Source organism: Lissotriton helveticus, chromosome 5_1 (assembly GCF_964261635.1).
Source record: "Lissotriton helveticus chromosome 5_1, aLisHel1.1, whole genome shotgun sequence".
NCBI lineage: Eukaryota > Metazoa > Chordata > Amphibia > Caudata > Salamandridae > Lissotriton > Lissotriton helveticus.
In genome coordinates this window covers 751,053,272-751,077,881 of record NC_136065.1, presented here as the reverse complement: position 1 = coordinate 751,077,881, position 24,610 = coordinate 751,053,272, and the positions used below count along the sequence as shown (strand labels likewise).

General features: G+C 44.6%; 1 protein-coding gene across 4 annotated transcripts in view; it reads left to right on the top strand.

The window, feature by feature from the left end:
* GBF1 (golgi brefeldin A resistant guanine nucleotide exchange factor 1) overlaps nucleotides 1-24,610 on the top strand; it is a 2,365,494-nt gene that overhangs the window by 117,177 nt on the left and 2,223,707 nt on the right. For all 4 annotated transcript variants that reach the window (XM_078643218.1, XM_078643217.1, XM_078643220.1 and 1 more), the window contains exon 2: nucleotides 8,648-8,753. In XM_078643218.1, the coding sequence (XP_078499344.1) occupies nucleotides 8,658-8,753 (96 nt within the window). In that variant the 5' untranslated portion in view covers nucleotides 8,648-8,657. The remainder of the gene's footprint in view (nucleotides 1-8,647; nucleotides 8,754-24,610) is intronic.

The following is a 24,610-nucleotide window of genomic DNA, read 5'->3' as shown; positions in this document are numbered from 1 at the left end:
ACGAATCGGAGCCTTTTCCCCCTAGGCTGACACCAGAGGGGGGGGGGGCAATGTACAATCTTAAGTCCCACAGATGTTTTGGAGGAAGATGGTGTCGTTGGTATTTCTGCTATTACTGATACTGATACTGATGTTGGACTTTGTGGAAGCCTACAGGATGTGAATACGGAGGCAGGCGATGTCACTATCGCTCATGTACAACCGGAGGGGGAGGCAGCTGATGGGGAAGAGATCTCTGATGATGAATACGAAGATGAAGTTCTCACAGAGACCGGCTCCCCATTGGGCACAGCTAAATATTTGGCAAACAGAAGAGACAAGGCTAAGTCAAGGTTAAAAAATAAAAGTAAGAAGGGAAAGGGCCTTGGTCTCGGTCTCACAGGGGCTCCTCTATTAATCCCTGCCCCTCTTGTTAAGAAATCTTTATTGGTGGAGAAAAGCCCCTTAAGGAAATGGATTCAAGCCAAGGGGTTGGTAAAGAGTATGACGCTGAGACTATGTGGTACTAACTTGTCTGATCATGAAGGTGCCCCGGTACCTATTGGATTATCAGAAGATCTCTTACCTACCATTGGTTTGTCCCATCATACTGTCACAGATTCTGTTCCTATAGTTGTATCCTTGTAACCGATTTCTGATGTTACATATCCTGAAAAGAGTATACCAACTGGGGTACTTTGTTCGGACAAGTTCAGGTTTAATGCCCTTACGCACTCTGTTACAGTAATGCCAACAACTCCACCTGTGTACCAACTACTTTTGGATCTCCTATACCTGCAAATACGACTGGATCAATGCCGCCCAGAGAACATGGGAACTGTTAGCTCATCTTTTGATGTCATCCTGCAAACACTAACGAATCACCAGAGGGAAGCTCAAGAACACTTTTTGTTATTACGGGATGATAACACTAAGCTACAGAGCAGTTTGCAGGACATTACCCTTAAGATTGGGGGATTATCTCAAGAAATAGATGAGTTACAGCAGCGGGTGGTTAAGGTTGAAGAGGGGTCGACACGAACAGAGTCTGTAATTAGCCAACATGATTCCCAGCTAGTAGCTTTACAATTAAAAGTTGAAGATATGGAAAACCGCCAACGGTGATCCAATCTGAGACTTTTTGGAATACCGGAGGGAATCGAGGGGGCGGATCCCAGGACATTTGTTGTGAGCTTACTTCAGAGAGCTTTTACAGACCTGTCTGATTGGGATTGGGACTCCCAACTCCAGAGAGCTCATAGGCTACTCCTGGTCCAGAAGAATAAACAGGGTAAATTCCCCCGGCCATTCCTTATTCATTTTGGGAATTTCCTTTTAAGACAGGCAGTTTCATTAAAAGCTAAATCAAACTCTCCTGTCACTGTAGGAAATTGGACCTTCTTTGTAAGATCAGATCTTAGCAAGGCTACTATTGACAGACGGTGGCAATTATGCAAATTTATTGACCCATTTAAAACCCTAAAGGTTATTAAAGGAGGACATTCATTTTTTTTTAACGGATGTAAAAGAAGCCGAGAGGGTCTTAGCCACATTTTCGTGATTTAAAATAGTCAGGAAAATCAGGTTTTCACAGATCTTATACTCTTCTAGGGGTTGACCGTTTTTCCCCCCCCCCCTTTCTTTTTGATATCTTTTTTTAGCTGGGTAAGGGTAGGTCTGAGCCGATGCTGCTTCTCCAGTTAGCTGCCAATACTTCGGCAGCAGGTCCTGGGGGGGTGCTCCCTCTTGAGGGAGGGGAGGGAGCTGAGTGAGAGGTGGGGGGGTTGGGGTGGTGGGATTTTCTTTGGAAAAAACGTCTCAGGAAGGAAGATTATTTGAAACTGATTGATGGAGGAGTGCACGAAGTAATATTACAGAATGAAAAGATTAAATTGAAGTTTATTTTTAAATGTCATTACTGTTAAGGTGTTTAGCATGGAATGTTGCAGGACTTAATAATAAAAGTAAAAGACGTTTGGTAAGGGAAGAACTAGCACTGTATAACCCTCATCTTGTTTTTTTGTCTGAAACTCATATTGTTTATAAGGATAAAAAGATTTTAGGTGAGCTGCGGTACGAGGTTGTAAATTGCTCTAATTTTCAAGCTTCTATAAGGGGCGTTGCTATCCTTAAAGATACACGCTTTAAGACTGAAATTTGTAAATCGATTTGTGATAAGAAGGGCCGATGGGCTCTCGTTCAATTAATGATTAAGAAACGTAAATTTGTTTTTTGTGTGGTTTACGGACCCAACACCGATGAAGCCTTTATTTTCGACCAACTGAATATGGAATTGTTGGGATGGGAAGGAGAATTAGTTATCCTGGGTGATTTTAATTGTATCATGAATTACCAACTTGACATTATTAGACGTGATGCATTTCAACGCATGCGCAGAACTCGAGCGGCCATTCTAGAAATCGGACGCATCCATAATGTCAAAGATGTTTGGCGTAGCATCTATCCGGATATACCTGGCTATACATATTATTCGGCCCCGCATAGACTCTGCTCGCGCATTGATATGGTTTGGTCATCGAATACTCTTTTGAATTCTTGCTCTATAGAACTTCTCCCTCGTGTCACATCAGATCATAATCCTATTCTATTTTCATTTAATATTGACCGTAATTATCCAACACCTCGGGCATTTACTTTTCCCAGACACTTGTTGATGGGCAGACTGGTTTTAGAAAAGATTCAGACTTGGATTGAGTTCCATGATATTTTAAGTCCTGTACAAGCTGGGTTTCGGTCTTGAACCAGCACAATAGACAAAGTATTTTGTTTTATCAATCTGTACTGGAGGACGGTAGTTATAGGTAGAGGTGCCCTCTATGCGGTATGTGTAGACTTTGTAGACTTAAGGGCTGCTTTCGATTTAGTACCGCGAGGGAAACTATGGCAGGTCTTGAGTGAAATGGGGATGGCTCCAGAACTACTATCCCTAATCATCTGTTTACATGAGGGGAATTTTGCACCGGTCCGGTGGGGGGGCATGGGCGAAGTGACAGAAGACTTCCCTGTTGGCAGGGGTGTGAGACAGGGTTGCGTTTTGGCGCCTATCCTGTTTTCGCTCTTTGTCGACGGGGTGGCCGACTTCCTCGCTCTGTCGCCCACGGATGCCCCGAGGTTGGCAGGAACACTCATCCCAATCCTCATGTTTGCGGATGATACTCTAATAATGTCCAAGACGCCTAGTGGCCTCCGGCTCTTAGAAAAATTCTGTAAATTGCGTGGTTTGGAGGTGAACAGGGCAAAAACGAAGTTCATGTCCTTTAACGTGCATAAGTCGTTCAAGGACAATGTCCTTATGGATAATATGCCCCTGGAACAGGTCACTTCCTTTACATCCTTGGGGGTCACTTTACAGAGCGATATGCGATGGAACTGCCAACTAGATCGGGCAGTTTTGTCGCATAAACAACTAGCTGGAATTCTTTTAACTAAGTTCAAAACCTCGCTCACCAAACACATCAGCCCAGTTTTGGATATATATGGGATGAAAGTTTTGAGCTCTTGTCTCTATGGAGCGGAGCTGTGGGGGTTCGAGAATTTAAAGGGTTTGATCACATTGGAGAATGCGTTTTTACGCAAGATAACAACCCTCCCCCAAAGCGCTCCCCTAAGGCCATTATTACTTGATCTTGGTAAGAAGCCAGTGGAACATCTTGCAAAACTTCGCCCCCTACTTTATTGGAGGAGGCTTTGGTGTACAGAGGAACTTACTCATTACTCTAGCAGTCTTATGGACGTTATAAGAGCTGATTCGTCTCATAAGGTAAAATGGTTAAACGAAATTAGATCCCTTTTGAGGAACCTTGGTTTAACTGAACTTTGGACCAATCCATCTAATGCGACATTCCCCTCGAAGGACAAGTTGAAGGAACGCTATTGGGAAATGGTATATACAGCAGAAACCTCTAGAGGCCTCTCAACCCATCTTACAGGCCGCTTTCTCGAGCTTAAGTCTCGCCCAATTTTCGAAAGATATTGGGATATGATCGAGAAAGTAAATGATCGGAAATTGTACTTCCAACTTAGAGTAGGGGCATTGCCAACCAGTGTATTCACTTGTAGATGGGGGGGTGCAAGTAATGATAAATGTCACAAGTGTACCGATCAATCTGAAACAGTGGGGCACATATTTTTCTTTTGCCCGCTGTACACTTTGCCACGTAAAATCTGGTTAAAGCCTATTTGTAGAGTGATGGGAATCAGAAGGCACGCAATTGCTTTGAGAATATTGTGCTCGGATCCTGAACCTCCAATTTCCCTAGCTGTTGCAAAGTTTTTGGGGTGGGCTTGGCGAATCAGGTTGAGTTCATTGCACCTAGGCTCTGAGGAGTGAATACTACTTTTCTTTGTGGTTTCCTTCCTCTTAGTTTTAACTCCTCGGGGTATATGTCTGCACAACGCTCTGGTCATCTATCTGCCCTACTTGTCATTTTAGGTCTACAAATTGTGTAATATTTTAGGGGCAGAAGAATGAATTAATTGGCTACATTTTATACTCAGAGTTTTTATATGTGTGTGATTACTTATTCGATGGGTAAAGAATGGTTTAATTGTATTTTAACACTTTTTAGCTAATTTATAAATTGTTGACTGTATTGTAATATGTGCTTTTATGACATAACTGTCGAATAAAGTTTTGTGATGATATTTACAAATACTTTATTTATATCTCAACTTAAAGCACATATTTTGGATTTTATTAAATTTAATATAAATTCCACTACATGCATCATAGTATGGGATGCCTGTAAGGCAAGTATTCAGGGGTTCACTCAGCGATTCCTCTTCCGACAGAATTCCGAATTAGGTAAAAAAGACAAATTGTTGATCAATGAGATTCTAGCGGTGGAGTGTTTGCTGGCTGAGGCACTCCGGGTACGCTCATCTAATGCTTTTGAATTGAGATTACAATTAGGGAGGTTAAAAACGACTCTTAAGACAATTTTGTGGGAAAAAAGTAGTATAAAAATGCATAAGTATCATGTTACTCATTATGAGAGCGGGGATAAAATAGGGAAATTATTAGCATATAAGGCAGCGGACGAGAGAGCTAATACTCTGATTAAGAAACTGATTGGACCAAATAACATCACATATAACGAACCATCACAGATATTAGATCAGTTTTCTAAATTTTATAAGAAACTATATACCCCAGAAACTTACCCGACATCATCTAATATCCAGGATTATTTAGCTGACAACATTCCAGGAAACTTAGATTTACCCGAGCTTGATCAATTGTCTGACTATATAAACCAGCTAGAGATTAGACTGGCGATTTTCGCCCTACCATCAGGGAAAGCGTCCGGGGAAGATGCCATACCCATTGAAATCTACAAGATCTGCATTGAAGAATTATTACCTCTTTTTCATCAAGTTATTAACTTTATTGGGGATAACGGAAAGGCACTTGGTTCCTGGAATGTTGTTAAGTTAGTTTTCTTTTTAAAAAAGATAAACCGGCGGAGGATTGTGGCTCATACCGCCCTATTTCATTAGTTAACGCTGACGCTAAGGTGTTTGCCATGGTTCTGGCTACTCGCCTGGCCCTTCTTATCCCTAAAATAGTTAACCCGCAACAACATGGGTTTGTAACTGGTAGAGATACCACGGCCCATATTAATATGGCCAATACCGCCTTTGACATTGCAGAGACAGAGACCACCCCACTCGCTATGATTCTGCTGGATGCAGAAAAGGCTTTTGACCGAGTGGGGTGGGACTATCTCTGGCAGGTAATGACCAGCTTTGGCTTCAGCTGCAAATTTTTAATTTGGATTCAATCTTTGTATGACAACCCAACTGCGAAAGTGAGCTATGCGGGCCTGACCTCAACTAGCTTTTCTATATCCCGGGGCACTCGTCAGGGGTGCCCTTTTTCACCGCTTCTGTTTGCTTTATCCATGGAACCTTTTCTTTATGCCTTACAGTTGCAATCTGATATCGTTCCTTTTAAACGGGGTCCTTATTCATTGAAGATAACCGCATATGCCGACGACATTGCCATTTATTCTGTGGATGTTATAAAGGCAGTTAAGGGAATCATTGGTGAGGCAAGCAGATTCGGTGATGTGTCTGCCTATAAATTAAACCTAAACAAAACCCAAATAATTGCTAACTATAAATCGGAGGTTGCGATACCCGGATTGTGTAAGAGGGCCACATACCTAGGGGTGAAAATTTCCGCTAATATTAAAGAAATAATAACTATAAATTATGTCTTAGTTAAAGCTACGATAAAGTCGTTAAAAAAATGGCATAAAATTCCCCTTAATATTATAGGTAAGATTAATTTGATAAAAATGAAAATATTACCTAAATTTCTTTATTTATTCCGTTCTATCCCTTTGTCACTGAGTAATTTTTTCTTTAAAAAACTAGACGGAATATTTAGCAGCTTCATTTGGGGGTACCGTAAAGCTCGGCGCTCCATGGAGCTGCTTAAGGCTGCACCTGATAATGGGGGATTGAATTTCCCAGATTTTAAGTTGTATTTTTGGGCAACTTTTCTAGGACGCCTGCGAGGTTTACTTGGTACAGATAATAAACTTTATTTTCTTACTTTTATGTTAAACTCGGACTCTAACTTATTTTTGTATAGGGTAAACGATCCCAATTACTTCAAAAGGGTGAAATTTAAGACTGCACGGGATCTAGTTAAAATCTCGCGTAATATCTTGGTTTTCTGTCATACCTCTTTTTTCACCCTAAACTCTTACTATGGGGGAATCCTGGCCTACCTGGAATTTTTAATGAAGGCGCAATTAATTATTGGGGTGCGTGCGGTATAAAAACACTGGGGGACTTGTATGGGGCACAAGGTTTTTTGAGTTTTGAGTCACTTAAGATTTTACATAAGGCTACGGAACCTATGAGGTTTAAATATATACAATTGCATGATTTTTTTATTCGGAAGATGAAACTTTTTGAATTACTGGACTCGGATATTTGGGACTGTCTGCATTCTGATAAGAACAAATCTTTAGTATTGGGTATAAATGTTTTAATTCATATAAGGTTGCTGATAGCTCCAAACTGGCGGGAAAATGAAGTCAAATTTTGGGGATTAACATCACCCCGAATATGATTAGTTTATCTCTCCGTAACAGTAATGGCTCCACTTCGTCCTCTAGCTTGAGGCTTCAGCAATTTAAAACTACTTGCATGCTGTATCATACTCCAGAAAAGATATCAAAATGGTCTACAAATGCTTTATATACTGAACGAACTAAATGCCCTAAGTGTGCCCTTGTTGCTGCGGACTTGGAACATATGTTTTTTTCGTGCCCCATGCGATCAGAATTTTGGATGGCTTTAGATAAAGTAATGAAACAAAAACTGATTTGCTTCACGTCTCTGACGGCACCCTTAATTTTACTTGATATTTACTCTGTTAATGTCCCACAGCAAACTCTTATCACTATTATATTGTCATGCGCCAAGTTAACTATTGCTCGCGCTTGGATCTCTCCTACTCCTCCACATATCATGGAATGGTGGTCTCTCCTTAATGAAATCTATGTTATGGAATCTGCTCTGGCTAAACAAAGAGGCACAAAATCGCTAACGAAATTTTAGAAAATGTGCGACTTTTTTTTTTTTTTTAAGTGAAATACAATATGTGTTCAAGTCGTTGTTATTGTCTGCAACATTTGGTCTACTATATGGCTTTTCTAGCTAGGATTTATGTCTATGAATTCTGTATCAAAAGTAATTTGCATTCTGTTTATTTGAGTATCTCTTTTTTTTTTTTGTAACAATGTATATCTTCTGTTCTATGAGCCGCAATAACAAATAAAAAAAAAAGGATAGCAAAACATAGCATAGCATAACAAAACAAAACATAGGATAGCAAAACAAAACATAGCATTACATACAGCATCATTCGGCACCACCACAGCATCACTCAGGGGCACCACAACATCACTATGCTCTACCACAGCATCACTCGTTCGCCATCACAACATCACTCAGCGCCACCACAGCATCAATCTGTGCAACCATTCAACAACAACTGGTTCAAATATGTTCTCTCAATGTTTCAAACTTTATTACAAATGTAACAAAAAGATGTTAATATTTCCCTTCTATTCTTGGATTTTCGTCACAATAAAATACACTGAACATAATCTTCACAAAAGTTATTTACAAAAGTTTAAGCTATTGCCATTATAAATTACAATAACTATTATTTAACTATTAATTATTAAAACAAATTAAAAGCCATTGTTATTTGTAATAAAAAATACATGTAAGCCACGTAAATACAATACATATTGCATTACAAATGCTATAGGTGTCATATTTGCTAAAGTTATAACTATTGGCATTGTAAATGACAAAGCTATTAATTTCGCTATTTTCAAAAACAAAACATAAATAAAAAATGTCATTTACAATACCAATAGCTCAAACTTTCCTAATGCGAGACCTATTGCATTGCAAATGCTTGTTTGTCTTTAGTCATTCTGTCTTATTAGTGCCTCGTTTCCAGTAAGTGCCTGCACACTTGCCTACCATTGCACAAACGATATTTGTACTAGATGCAGACTTGGTTACCTAAACAGTCGTATTTTTAAATAATAGGCAATTGTTTGAAAATGGGCTTGTACAATTCTCTCTAATCTTGATTTATTTTTGTTTCTAGTGTTGAGAGGATGGTGGATAAAAATATTTATGTTGTTCAGGGAGAAATCAGCATTGTAGTTGGTGCCATCAAACGAAATTCAAGATGGAGCACGCGCACCCCTATGGTAGGTAAAACCTGAGTTTTATATTCATAATAGTTGAAAATTGACATGCATTTTTTTGAGGTACAGTACTAGAGGCATGGATTGTTTGTGCTGTAGCTATAATTGTTTCAGCACTCAAGTCAATACAATATCGGTCATGGGGGTTTTAAACATCTCAAGCCATTGATACCCACAATGTAGATTTTACTCTTTTTAATAGTTTAACCCCTTTCTGTGTGTTTGCTGTGATCACCGTGTCATTATTTATTAAGGAATCTTTAAATACATAGCAATTTAGTGGGAATAGGGAATTGCATATCCACAGTAAATGTTTTTATGAAATCTCCCTGCTCATTCAGTGCAAACAAGGCATAGCATTTTTTAAATAAAATCTTGTTTCGTAAATTATCGATTGCATTCTCATTATTTTTTCATTGTTTGTGCTGCTTACTCAGCTGCTGACTGTTGATGTGCTATGTCTTTACCATTGATTTAATAGTTGAATACTGGTAATTTATTGGTTGTACTCGTCACTTCCTCTTTCCCATGTGTCGGCATAGACAAATTGTGCCATGCACCTGGCCTTTATACAATTTCATGTACCTCCATGAAATTTTATTGTATTTTTACTGTGAGACCGTCCATATTCTTACATCTTGATGCCTTTAAACAACTCCTCCTATTTAATTAGCTTGTTAGTCATTAATCTGCTTTAGTTGCAGTTGAAGTCTACGTAAAATCGACTCGCAAGGTTTTCTTTCTATATTAGTTAAACATCTGTGTTGAAAGGCGTCTGTATGTATGTATTGCACTTTGGATATATTGCACCTATAAAAAAAAATTTGCTTTCACACCAAACCTGGCAATGCCCTTTTCACTGTGAGACAAAATCTGTGGAGTGCCTAACAGCCATGCTGCTAACTGGGGGACCACGTGCATCATTGAGAACAAAACATTTGCGCACTCAAGGGACTACAGTTCCGTCACTAGTTCGCAGTGGATCCATCAACAAATACTGCAAGCAAGATCCATCCTCCGTTACAAGATATCCGGATTTGAAAGACATTGAGGAAAGATCACAATGGATCTCGTCAGAGTGAGAAAATACAAAATGTTTCTGATACTGAGCTAGGGCTATTGGCTGGGCAGGTGACCAAGCTTCTTCACGGTTTCATGGCCCTTCTAAAGTTAAAACCCACACTTGTTTGAAAAAGGAGAAATCCCCAAAAATCAAGTGTTTCCTATACAAGGGACTCAAGAATGAAAAGGAAAAAAATGATTTCAAAGGAGACTAAAGGTCCTTTATATTTAACACAAGCAGGAGACAATGGTCCCAGGTGTAAGCCGTAGGAAGACAGTGCTTATTACCCTTACTGTATCTGTCATTAATAGCATCTATAGAGAGTTGAGGCCAGGGTCTCCTAAGAACGCACTGGTTAGAGGCAAGCTATTGCACACATGACTTTAGCGATATTACCTATGTTAAATGTGTCCATGTCGATGAGTGACAGTTCTGCACCATGCCAAGTGCCAATTTGGATGCATTGTCAGAGTTGGATTATGTCTTCTTCCATACCTGAGTAGGCTGGTTGATATGTTTAAGACTGCATATGACAGATTTCACCATTAGCCATAATGAAAGGCTAGAATGCCTTAATGTGGCACAGGAATTGCCTCTTAGAGTCTACTGTGGTACTGGACCTGATAGCAGTCCTGTGTCACTGCTGTCCAATTGCCCATCACACCTGTGTATAGTGAGGAAAAGCACATAGCGGAGGCAGTGGAATGGGTGCCTAAGATATTGAAGATTGTTTTGACAGATAAGTCCACAACGAAGTAATTTGATAAGAAGGTGATGGTTTTCACATTTCAGCGTGCGGACTAGTATTAACAAGCACAGTGTTGTGGAAACAAAAGGACATTCATTCTCTTAATATTCTGCAGTTCTGCAAACTTAGATCTACCGGACACCTTTTCTAGTACTTATCATTTCCTAACTGTAGATCAGTCTGACAACTAACACCATCCGTTTTAATGTTGTCATCTATTGAGCAAAGCAATCTGCCAAAATCCAGTATGCTCGTATGAAATGGTGCACCTTGTGATTTGGTAAGTTGTGGAACCCCCTTAATTAGCAGTAACGTAAAGTAAACATTTCCATTAAGTTCAACAGTCTCTCATATGGCTTGTGAGGAATTCTGGCCTCTCTTCGTTATCCGACATCTTAACCTCATTAAAGGTTTGCGTACCTTAGTTCATGCATAGCTCCATATTGGCCTTGCCACAGTATCTCTAAGGAGTGACATTTTGAGTTTGATTTGCTTTTCCAAAATCCTGCTTTATTTCTTTTTTAACCATTGTCATACATATACTGGTGCGTTTTCTAAGACTTTCTTCTTGCATTGGCCCAGTTTTGGCTCTAAGCTTTACCTCTTAAACAGATGGTCTCACATTTTTTTTATCTAGAGTGTATAGGCATAGGGAGGAATGCAAAATGTGCTAGCTACTGTGGTAGAAAGTTTCAATGCCACTAAGGATGCAGAGTTTAGGTTTTTGCCTTATTCATTTTATTTTTCCTATGCTTCCTTTTAAAGCTCCCTGAACATCACAAACTACTTTTCTCTGGATTCCATAAATTCATAGGCATAGGGAAATTACCTTACTTTTTCCTGGATTCTATAAATTCATAGGAAAACGACATAATTCAATTGCAGTAGAGCAAGTTGTAAGGAGTGAATGGCCTTGTCTTTCCTGTTTGAGCAGAACCTACCTCTTGATATCTCATTGGCAAAAGGTTCAGCTCCTCGTCGGAGAACTGCGAAAAACGCTCTAATTAAAACACCCAAATTCATACCATGAAAACCGTTTTTCAGTTAATAGATTGTGATATATTTGTATACGGAAACACAACGGAGTACCATGCCTGCTAAACCCTCGGTTCTCTAGTCTGATATGGAGACTGGTAGACCTTACGGATTCTGTCACCGGAGCCCCCATTGGCTCTTATTGAGGGAATGCTTCCTCCAATGCTGCCCAACAAATCTGGCCTGTCGGAGGAATGGCATTACACAGCTTGCCCGGTGGGCTGTGTAATGTATTTTGTTTTCTTGTCCCTTCTTGGCAGTGGGGGACAGGAAAAACATAAAGAACCCCACTTACCGGTGGGCTGTGTAATGTATTTTGTTTTCTTGTCCCTTCTTGGCAGTGGGGGACAGGAAAAACATAAAGAAACCCACTTCCAAAATGGAAATATCTCATATTGTGGGGTTTACAAATTGTTTTTCAGAACTCATTTAGTGGACAGCCTGTCCACCAAACCGTTATTACATTGAAAGCAACTGCTCTCAGAGCTGTTCCTTTCAATGTACAGAGATGAAAGCTGTGCCGGCTGTTGTCTTGTAATTTGGCGAGCGGAGTGCCATCATGATGGTTGGAGGTATGTCCTCTATTTGTCATCTGCTGGGGAAACATCATTTACCACGAAGGCATTACCACTACTCACGTTTACCACGTGACACTTACCACGCAGGGTGCCTTCCACGCAGGGTACCTTCCACGACGTCTTTACCACGGGCTAGGGGGGAGACGTGGTATTCCTTCAAGTCGATCTGCGTGGGCATGGGGGGGGCAGAGGGAGGGGGGGGGCTGGGGGGGGTCTCCCCCCCCAAAAATAACAAGCAGGTTACTTTAACCAAAAAACGAACATAAATTTAAAAGAAAGAGGAAAGAGCCTCCCCCAAAGACGTGCCGTGTACGTCAAAAAAGCAGTCCTTTTTTTATTTTGGTATACGTGTTTTGACGCTTGTTTCAAAGGAGGATGGAAGTAAGGGCTCGTGGAGAAAGACGTGAAGGTAAGACGTTGCAATGCGTAGTAAAATGCTACGTTGTAAATACCAGCGTGGTAAAGCCACTTGCGAGGTAAAATTCGCGTGGTAAAGCCATGCGTGGTAACTGAAATCGTGGTATAATCATATATTCATCTGCTGAATCAGTCCCTCATACCTTATATTGCAAGCCGAAATCCAGTAAATAAGGTATTGGTAGGTGAGCAAATACTCGCCTCTGTGTTCCCAAACGAAATGTAACTTTCTCTCAAAGTAGCTAAAACGTTCTTCATCCTATTCTGATACTGAAGGCGAGGATTATGTATTCAAAAGTTGCTTAGCACCAAGTAAACTACATTTTCAGAGGTCTAGTAATTGTTGGCTAGTTAGTGTACAGCCTTTACAACAATGACTTTACCAGGCACGACCTTTACCACACCGTTTTTACAATGCAGGGAAGTACCACACAGGTAAGTACAGGCTATATTTTTTACCTTTACTACGCTTCCTTTATTGCCCCTTACTGCACCATGCAGGTAAGTATTTTTATCACATAGCCTACTTTTAAATGCATTTGATGGGGTGGCGGGTAAAGTGCAGGTAATAAAATGAGGTAAGGGGGGTTTTATGGTTGTGGGTGGGTAGTGAAAAAAAGGGAGGCATTCGTAATTTTAGGCTTTAGGGATGAGTAGAGGAAAATGGCGGTAAGGGTAATTTTAGGGATTAATCGAGGTCAAGAGAGGTACAGGTAAATATAGTATTTAGGGGAGGACAGAGGTTATGTGAGGTAATGTTAAATTTAGACTTCAGGTAGGAAAGTTATAGAGGAGGGTTAGGAGTTTAAAAATCGGGTGTGGGGGGGTTTCCTCCTAAAATAAAAAACATCTAAGTAATGTATGTTTTGGGGGCTCCTCTCCAGAAATTAGTGTGTGTGCGTCTCCACCCCCACACACCCCCTCCCAAGACTAAACAAACGCTCACACAGGAGAGGGTGAATAGTGCATCTTTCTACATCATACCCTCAAGACGTGACCCATGTCACATTAATTGCCTAGGAATAGGCGCAAATAAATAAAAGCAGTACACCATACTGTCTGTGGATGACTGTGTAGAAAAGGGGGCGCCATCTGGAAGGGTAAGGAAAGGCAGTATCATGTGCAACAATGCAAGCATAAAGTATACAAAATAAGGGATCTAGTATGCCACATAGCGTGAAAAACTCAAAATGTAAACCAATCGAACATATGAAAAACAGTAGCATAATGAAACATTTAGCAGTCATACACCAAGGAAATTAAGTGCCTGAAGGTAAGTCAAAGCTATGCCCTATTGAGGCCTCTAGTTGAGCCTGATTTGAATGCAAGATGGTGCAGTGCACCACCCATACTGTGTGTCTAAATCACGCCCAAGTGGGCAGCAGATTGTAATGCACCTTCATGTCAAGTAATGTGACGGAAGACGCTAAAACTGCCCTTCAGTCCTGCACCTTTATCTCCCTCTATTGACTGCCTTGCATAAGTAAGAAGGCTACTCTCATCCCCTTAAAGGCCGGCCCATCTATCATCTAAAACAAGTGTACCCAGATAAATAGTGTACAAGAACAACCATTGAAAATCTAAAAAGGAATGGTTACATTATCAGGGAATTCCATAAAGGGATGTATTCACATGGTCAAGTCGGAGAATATGAAATAATGTAATCATCAGCTACTGATAGGCTCCCCCAGAAATGTGCAATCACAGATTAGTTTCCAAGGGGGACAACCTATTCGCATATGCTGGAGAATAGCAGTCACAATACAAATGACTCCTACTTCATGCAGAACCAGTTGTTAAATAAAATGACAGTCTTAGCTGTCGCATGGGTTTGTTGCGAAGACTACTGTCCGAGGAAATGGGTAGGGACCACTCACTGGTAGTCCTCCTTTGTACCGAAATTTCAGTTCCTCCAATAGGAGAGGAACAAGCATTTACAATACAATGGTCTCGGCATTGTTAAAGTTAGAGCTACTGGCATTGCTCATGACATTATTTTTATTTATGTTTTAGTTTTTAAAACATATAAATAAATGGCATTGTCATTTACAATGCCAATAGCTTAATCTCTTGCAAATGCGAGACCTATTGCATTTGCACCCGCACACAGAGCCACACACACCAAGCCACCCACACACACACAGAGCCACCCACAAATAGAGCCACCTACAAAAAAAGCTACCCACACAGAGCCCCCCACACACACAGAGCCACCCCCCCACACACACAGCCACCCCCCCACACACACAGCCACCCCCCCACACACACACAGCCACCCCCCCACACACACACCTCCCCCCCACACACACACACACCCCCACACACACACAGAGCCACTCACACACTCACACACAGAGCCACACACTCGCACAGAGAGCCACACACACACAGAGAGCCACACACACACGCACTCACACAGAGAGCCACACACACACACTCACACAGAGCCACACACACACTCGCACAGAGAGCGACACACCACCTGACTTTTTTGTTATTCCTGTGTGTGCCATGGCTCAAAATATGTGTGCCAATCTGTCCAGAATCACCCCATCCTGCGTGCCATTTTCTAAGCATGGGGCAATGTCTCCTGTTATTCCTAATATAGAGATTGTTTTTAATACCTCCAGAATCCTCCTGTCCCCCTGTCCTGGTTCTTGGTGCTAAGGATGCTGTCAGGCTGGCCTTGTTTCCCTGCCTAGGCCAGGTCTGGCATTATGGGGTGGGGGGCCGATGGAAGGGTCAGATCAATGGACGAGGGACAGCCCTTATCGATAAAGGAGGGATAGGCGTCACCCCCTCCCCCCCCCCTGTTCTATTTACCAGTCACGCACAACAGACGGCACACGCACATACAACAATTTCAGTACCACAGCTGCACATAGACACACCCATGCACTCATGGGCAAAGTGCCACAGACACACATGTACATACATTCAGAGATGCATACACAGGCACGCAAAGTAAACACGCAGAGACACACTGTGACGCAAACAGACACACACACATTAGCTGGCTAATACACACAACTACATGGCCAAATGCACTCACAAGCATGTACAGAGGCATGCAGGCACATGACCATAGGCGCACACAGAAACACATACATAGACACGTCATTACATACACAGACACGTGACCACATACACACAGAAAAACATATAGAAATACACACAGATGTACACACACATGAAAAGGGACTGCTACCTACACAAGAGTACAGTCACGCAGAAATACTTCCATACGTAGATAGACTCAAACAGACACAGGTTTTAGACACAAAAGCAGATAAGCAACTCGAAGCACAACAGACACAGGCACAACAGTACACATGGAATGGAAGCCCACAAATACAGTAAATGACAACAAACACACATACACCCACACACATACACATTACTGTTGTCAAATCAGATTTACAGCCACACACGCACATCATTTTACACAATTTACACGAAGTTGTACCAAGAGACAGGCAGATCCCTAAACACATACGCAATACACATTGACATAACTATGGACTTGCGAAGAAATAGGTACATACGCAAGTATAAACAAATATAGAGACATACAACAACCACACGACACAGGCATAAAGACACAGGTCTACATTGGCACACTGACACACACACACATACATGCGCTCCCAAACATACGCCTGCCAGCTTACAGACACATCCTATTATAAACAACTCCACATGGTCCTATTTGTACACATACACACCAAGAAATATACAGCTACACGAGCACTTAAAGAAATGTCAAAACATACAAACTCAAACTGACACATATAGACACGAACTCAGAATTGACCACGGACAAGCACAGTCGCACACGCATGCACAAACATACACAGACTCACAGGCACACACACTCAGATCCAGAGACACCATGCAACACACTCATCCACACGGCACGCACATACGATCACACACACAGACTGACAGACACATACCCTCAGACAGACGCCCAGACACGAGCCATCAGACAAACACACATAGACCCACACGCGCACACACAAGTACAGATCCAGACACACAATCAGACAGACGCACGCACCTCTACGAACTCGCGCCCACACGTAAATCACGTACACACCGAGAGGCAGGGAAAAGGGCAAGGGTGAACTGTGCAGATGGGGTGGGGGTGCATCGCTCACACGGGAAGCCTGTATAAACCTGTCGTTCAAGCATGGACCTACTCCCTAGGCTGAGACTCCGGGGTCAGCAGAACCCGCCCCCAACCTGCCCCTATAAATCTGTCGTTCAGAGATTGTCCCACTCTCTCGGCTGCAACCCCGGGTGACCCCAGAACAGGAGCAGCAGGAGAGAAGGACGCCTGGTGCATCCTTGGGCACTCGTCCCTGTGCCACCCCGCGCAGAGCCAAGTTCAGATGAGCCGCGGGGCATGTGAGAGGGGGGTACATCATACAGTGTGCTGAAAGTGTGTGGGATGGTCACTGCCCTCCCCGACCCACAGACCACAGCCGCGTGCATGAATAACACGAGCGACACTTAGAAGAACTGGAGAGAGTCACACTTACAGAATGCGAGAAGTTTCCGGGAGGCCCAGCCCCGCGCCGTCTCTTAGAGCCACCATAGGGCCCTCTCCAGGGTCCTGAGGTGGGCGAGCCTTCCACAGGTGCTGGTCCTGGCCCAGGGACCCCTCTCTTGGGGCGCTCAGACCCTCCGGGTGTGTCTGGTGCTCACAGCCGCTGTAAGATCCGATGGTTTGTTGTGTTGTTCGCTAGCTCAGTGGCTTGTGCGCCAACTGCACAGATGTGACTCTAGGCATTGCAGGCTCAGCCTTTCATCATACGAAGTCCATCAGGACTGATCGCTGCCCCGCCCTTCCCTCGGTTTCTCAGCGACTCGCTTCCCACTCTGTGCAACTTTCTCCCACTCAGTCTTGTCCATTTCCCTGTTGTTTTTGGGTTAACTCCAACCCGCCCCCCTCGCCACTCTCTTTCGCACTCTCGCTTTTCTCCAGCTAGCATCTTTCTCTTGGACGTGTCTCTCCACTCCCAAGCCCCCTTTCTGCCTCATTTTACATCGCCCCCCCGCCTGCATCTCACCCTGTCCCCTCCACTCTATCCTTTACTCCCTCTCCCTGCCCCCCACCCCCTTCTTCTGTCTGCCCACCTCCTGTAAAAGGGCCAGGCGGCGAGAGAGTGGCTGAGCTGAAGGAGTGCCGGAGTGAGGGGCCCGTCAGTCACATCCCTCAAGTGAGGGAGGCCGCGTCCGCGTGGCAGGGTCCCAAAGTACACAAAGAACAGCGGAGACGTTTCCGGAGCCCACAGCCCACAGCCTGACGGAAAGGTACACACTCTGCAGGGCACGGGCGTCCTTCCACGCCCCCGGCCTCCTTCCCTCACTCAGTCTGTAAGTATGTTTATCCCTGTATTGTCATGGTGTCCGTGCGGTAGACTAGAGTTTGAATTTCGCATGCTGCGTCTGTCTCTGCAGTCTTTCGCGCTCCCTCGCCCTCACCCTCACTCTCACCTGGGACAGTCGGAGGCTGGACCGCGAACCCGTCTTCTGGAACAGAGACTGCCACTTCTTCATGGCAGGACGGCGAACCGCTTCGTCCACGCACTTTGTAGCGGTGATCTTTCTGGGGCACAACACGGGGGAAAAATTACTTGCACGTCTTCAGAGAGTAAGAGGGAGAGCGAGGCATCATGGGGCAGTGACGGACAGAACAAGCACTCACCCGAGGACGACTTCTTCCGGCGGCGGTCGGCCTGAAATTGCTGCCGCAAAGCTCCGACATTTTCGCGATTTGGAGGCGTGTTTTTAGCAGTTGAGTGGCGGATGACGTCACGGCTTAAAAACTGCAAAAAACACGCCCCCCCCAATCGCAAAAAGACTGGGCTTGAACAGAGTGATGCCCCTCTCCTCCAATGGCTGGCCTCCGTTTAGGAAGCCAGCCAATGGAGAAGAGGAGCGGGTTCAAGCCCCACTGTAGCCAAAACATAAAATCTCAGACTCCGCTCACTGCTTATGCAGTGCGACGCAGGCCGAGACCTAAAAAGAACAAGTACCAGGATTAAAAGGGAGAATAAAATACCAGGAAGAGGGAAGAGGGAAAGGAAAGAGGGTAGAAATCAACCAAGAATAACTGGAATCCGTCCCCAAGATGTACTTTAAGCTCCTTGTATATTCCAGCCTTCTAGGTATTTTGTTTCAAGGTCAAAACCTTGAGTCAAGACGTCTTGGGCTGAGAACTGATTGCCTCCTCTATATGAGTGTGGGACTTGAGTCAGTTATAAAGTAGGCCAGTTTACTCCTATCGCTATAGTGCATCTCTCTGAAGTGGCATGCCATTGGATGCTCTGGATCTTTGTCGATGGCATGCATTCTTTTCTTAGCATGATATAGTGCTGTCTATATAGTGTTACGTGTGTTCTGCTCTGTTACAACTAAACTTATATACCTTGCATTTTGTGCAAGGAAAGAAGCCTTGTAGTTTACCAATTTTACTAGTGTCTTTCAGGGTAATATCATTGTGGACAAGAATGTGCCTCAGAGATCTGCTTCTCCTGTTGGTAGTGCTACATTTATGCTCTAGTGTATAGTGTATAATATGGTCACTGGTTAGGGTCTGCCAGTTAAGCCTGAGAATCTTTTAAACCTGTTTGCACTGATTGTTATAGGTGGTAATGTATCTAGCATTATCCTCTTTCCTTCCCAGTTCTCGTGGGTATGAACAGGATGCCATCTTTGTCCTTGAGGGAAACTCTCTCAACTGCCCTCTTGAGAACCCTCTGTGGGTACCATCTCTCTCTGAACTTCTTCAGCATGATACAATTCTCTGTAAGGAATGCTCCACTTAGGATTCTAGGAGTGGCTGCTTAGGCCGTGGAGAAGACTGTTGCCTGCTTTTGGCTCACAAAAATAGTTTGGTGGTAAGGTGATGTGCAGTGTCTAAATACAGCCGCGAATCACCATTAACTTCTATGGGGAAAGTCGCGTTTTTTAAAGATTAGGGACACTTGGAAGAGGACTTGGAGCAAACCCCTTTAGAACTAGGCAGTTCTAGAGTCAATACCCATGGAAGCATCGGAGTACTTGAGTTACCTCACCCAGGGAAGCCGGGTGCATAGGTGTCTTTTGATGTCGGGTTTCGTCATCGTTTTCAATGGCGATCTGCTGCAAATTGCTGCTGGCGACCAAGTCGAAAGTGTCCGGGTGGATCCAAGGGTGGATCGGAGATCTGAAGAACCTGAAAGCAGAGGGGTCAGAGTCTGGGTCACTAGCCAGTGACCAGGAAGGCGATGAGCAGATACCCACCGATGCCTGGTGATTTCAGGTAAAGAAGGTGAAGCTAGACTCTTCAGCCATGAGGACCCGGAGGCGTCGACGACGACCAGGAGCTGGATTCGAGCTGTCACATAAAGGATGTCGAGTGCTGCGGTGTCAGTATCCGGATTGGACCCAACAAGCCTTGGCAACAGCAACCCACGCAGAAAGCAAAGATTGGCTACGGTGCAGACTAGCAAGGCGTGAGGGACTCACCCCTCGGTGGGGAGTCCGGGCACGTCTGGAGCAACCAGGAAAGCCCAAGAAACAGAAGAGTTTCCTTCGTGGGGACCCACCAGTCGAAGGACCAGGGGTCGCGAAGGAGCCTCGAGCGGAAATGCTAGAAGCGGGCTCACAGAACACTCGTGGAGTGTAGGCCCACACTCTTTGGTGCAAATGGTGCTCGGGCTTGGACTACATGTAGCTCAACGCACAACATCGGGAGAGCTCGGGAAGTTGATACACTCGCAAATGTGCACAGTGTCCAGGAGTTCCGGTTCCACGTCACTCGTGAGGGCTGCGGGTCTCAGCTTTGCTGGGATCTCGTGTCGGCCTCTGAGAACTCTAGAAGTCTGTGTCCTGAGTCACAAATCGGGATCCGACGGGAGCCTTGGAAATGCAGACCGGCAAGATGCTTCTTTGGTGCCTGTTTGAACAGGGGAGTCACTCCTTGACCCCAAGGGAGATTCTTCCGTCTTCTAGTCAAGTAGAATGTCAAAGTTTCAGGATATATGTTGCAGAGTTTCGTCCAAGTGTAATCTGAAGTCCTAAGGACTGGGTTCCCATACTTATACTAAGTTAGGGTGTTGGACATACTATGGGGACCCACCTATGGGAGGGTCTGGGAAGAGTGGTGGTTACACCCATTCCCTTTCTCTAGTTTCGCGCCAGAGCAGGGGCTGAGTGCCCCTGCAACCAGTTTGAACTGGGGCATGCACAGGGACACCAGGTGTGCCCCCAGCACTGTCTGAAAAGCATTCTATGAATGCACCCACCCAGCCCAAATACACTAAAGCCTGTCTGGGAGGTGGTTACACCTCCCTGTGACAGGAAACCTATTGTCCAGGCCTCCCCTGCCGTAGTTTCGTCCAGCAGCAGGAGGTCGTGTCTGTGGCTGCAGCATCCATTTTGTGATGCCGGGGCTCTTTTAAACTATTACTGGTTAGGTTAGTGTGTACATCTCTTCTCCCTCTAGAAGGGTTGAATTCTACCCCTGCCGCCAGGACTGGCGGGGGGGGGGAATCCAAAGTGTTTGACACCAAACACAACATGTTTCCATGCAGCCATTCCAAAGTTAGCATGTACTGCGAAGTTATAATGCACTTAAGAGTATATGGTCTGGCTGCATCACAGAACAGCATCGGAGAATAGATTCCGAAAACTACAGAGGGGTCCTGCTCATGCATGGGCACCCTCTTACACAAAACCAAGCAAGCACTTTGCCTTCACGATTGAGAATTCCTGCCATAGGAGTGACTTACAGATTTATATGTGTCAGTGGTTAAAGGTAGCTGTAGGTAACCTATATCTTAGTAAGGTGTGCATGCACCACCTTACCCAGGCTGCAGTAGCAGGCCTGTGGTGCCATTTTGGAAGGCTTCCCAGGGGTGGCCTAATACATGCGTCAGCCCCTGGAAGGCCTCTGGGGTACCTGTGCCCCTAGTACCTAATGTACCATATACTAGGGACTTACAAGGGTAACCCAGTAACCAAGCTGGAGTGTACCTACAGTACATGCAATCAATTTTGAGTGGAATCAGCTAGGCAGGGGTCCTAGATAGCAGGGCCCCAGCCAGACAAAAGTCAAAAAACAGTGAAACACCAGCAAAAAGTGGGGGTAACCATAGTAAGCAGATCCTACTCTCCTACAATGCCTTCAAAATGTTGGATGGCAGTGTAAAGTGAGCATACTTATAAGGTAATTAAGGGTAAGGCTTTCCTTCCCACCAAATGCCCTCTATATGTCGGAGAAAGTCCTTGGTGTCTCTTATGTATGAGAGTAATTTGGAAAGAAAGTTCCTTAAAAAATCAATATACCTGGAAGTATTTTCCAGGTTACTGTTTCTAAGAAACAGCCATCCTGGGACTCTGAAGTGGAGCATTCCTTAAGGGGAATTGTTGAGGTCTAGGAGAAACTGTATGTCCTAGGAACCTTGTTAGAAATGGGGGTCTCTAGTTGGCAAGGGTTTGCACCTTTGTCCAAGTAGGGACCCTTCCTTCTAGTTAGGATAAGGGAGTTACACTCCTAAAATAACTCCTGCTCACCCCCTTGGTAACCTGGCACGAGCAGTCGGGCTTATCTTAAGGGAAGAGGTGTGGTACCGTGGCCAGGGTGACTGACTCCGGAATCTGGGGATCACGGTTCGATCCCCGGGGCCGGCGGCAGATTAGCCCAGCACCATGTGACTCTGGGCAATAGCTTGCTTAATCTTCCCAACGGCCCCCAGCGCCTAGAGACCCTAACGGGTGCTGGTTCGCGCTTTACAAATGTGGATTATTATATTATTATTATCTTAGAGGCAGTGTGTAAAGCATTTGCACATAACCAACAGTAACACAGTGAAAGCACTACGAAAGGACACCACACCAGTTTAGAAAAATATCCAATATTTTTATATACTGGAAAAAAGACCAAACACTATAAAGAATCCACAATACAGTACTTGAAAAAAAGATACTTTGCAAGCTGTCTTCTAAACTGCAGAAATACGTCAAAAATAGTTTGTACGAGTTGGTAGCTCTGACCGGGGCAACCCTGATGCTGAAAACAACAGCCTGACAGTTCCAGCCGACCATGTCGATATAGGCCAGCAAAAGCAAGAACAGACTAGGTGCGAGCCGGTCGTGGCAACAGTCACGGTTGCATTGCAAAATGGAGGCGGTGCAGGGCGTGGTGTCCTCTCAATGCAGTGCAGGTATCGGCTCGATGACGATTGTCCAGACTTCGTCGGTGGGACCAAGGCTTACGGTGCATGGCGAGACAGTGCTCGATGCGGTGCTGGCAGGTTGCGGTGCAAGCGACAGAGCCAGTTTGCCGGAGCTGGCATAATTTGGCCAAGATGGCTGTGTGGGACAATACGGTGCGGTGTGAAACTTTGAGTGGTGCCCACAACCACATTGCGGTCATGGGTGTCGAGTAGGCTGCAGCGACCAAGTCGGTGAGACCAGGATGGCGAAGTGAAGCAAGGCGGTGTGGACTGCTGTGCCCACTGGTTATGGTGCAAGCAGCGGCTCCGTGGCGTTGGACGTAGTTGAGACCAGGGTTGCGGTGCAAGATGTAGATGGTGCGGTCTGAAGTGCTGTCGGGACACAGAGCCAGCAACGGAGCCTGCTGTGGTTCCCTTCCCTGTGTCAACTGAAACAGGCAAACCCAACAAAGCAACAACACAGCAAAGGAGCAGTACTCCTCCTGGCAGCTCTTCCAGCTCTTCATCTTGACAGGTTCCTTGATTCCAGTGAGTTCTAAAGTTCTGGGGTCGGGGTCCCAGTATTTCTATCCAAAATTCCTTTGATCTCTCAGGCAGAGAATGTGCTTAGTCCAAACCAGTATGGTCCTCCCTGGCCCCGCTTCCTAGCAGGAGGCAAAGACAGCATTGTCCAAGGCAGGGAAGGCCTATTCAGGTGCAAGGGAAATCTCCTCCCACCACTCTAAATGCCGACCGGGCCTATTAAGGTGCTAGTGACAACTCCTCCCACTACTCTGAATGCAGCCCAGGTCGAGTCAGCCCAGCCTGACCCATCAGGCTCGCTGGAGCCACTGCCCCTCTCTAGCCCCTGTCATCCCAAAGCCAGACAGTCAATCCATAATAACCCCAGCAGAGGCCGACAGAATGGCTAAGCAAGAAAATACCTACTTTATAAAAGTGGTATTTTCAAACACAGAATGTAAAATTCATCTTCACTAAAAGATGCACTTTAACATTCTGAGTCCAGACATACTAAACTTTATTTTTAGGTCTCGTAGCGTGGACTGCGCACATGCGCAGTCGAGCTCTCGAAATTTTATGTTGTTGAGTGGCTTTGACTAGCGGGCTTTAAGCCCCACCCCTCTTTCCCATTGGCCGGCGTCACCGTTTAGGCCATTGGGAAAGAGTACTTCGTTACGTACTCCTTTCTCTTTTAGAGCCGTCCCTCTTTGACTTGGCTTCCCTGACTTACTGCTGGCATAAAAGGTTTGTTATCTTCTTTATGGGTCCAAACAGATGGCCCCATAAAGAATATAATAAACCTTTTACGCCAGCAGGAAGTCCAGCCGAGCCCGTCCAAGTGGGACGGTAGAAAACAAAAGTCTGCGTCGTGGCGAGCTATCGCGGCACCCGCGCTTTACTTTTAATGTTACAAGTAAAGCGCGGGTGCCGCGGCTGCCTGGGGGGCGCTTGTTCTGAAAGGCTGCTATGGGCGGGAAGGAGTCACCCACTTAGTAAGTGCGCCCCCGACCCGTGAACCTAGTTGAGGGCTGGATGTTTCCAGTAGAGGCAACCGCCCCACGCAAGGTAACATATTATGGACACTATCTCCGGTCCGGAACTTGTCGGCATCATCGTTTGCAGGTGTTTGTTGAATTACATCAGTGGTAGTAGCAAAAAAGACTACCACGCCCACAATACATTTGGTAACGTATGTCCAGGACTGATCACATCGTAACAACCACCCCAGATGTCAATTTGCAGACAGTCTGTGTGTGTACACCCCAAATGGCAAATGGTAAAACCGCAAG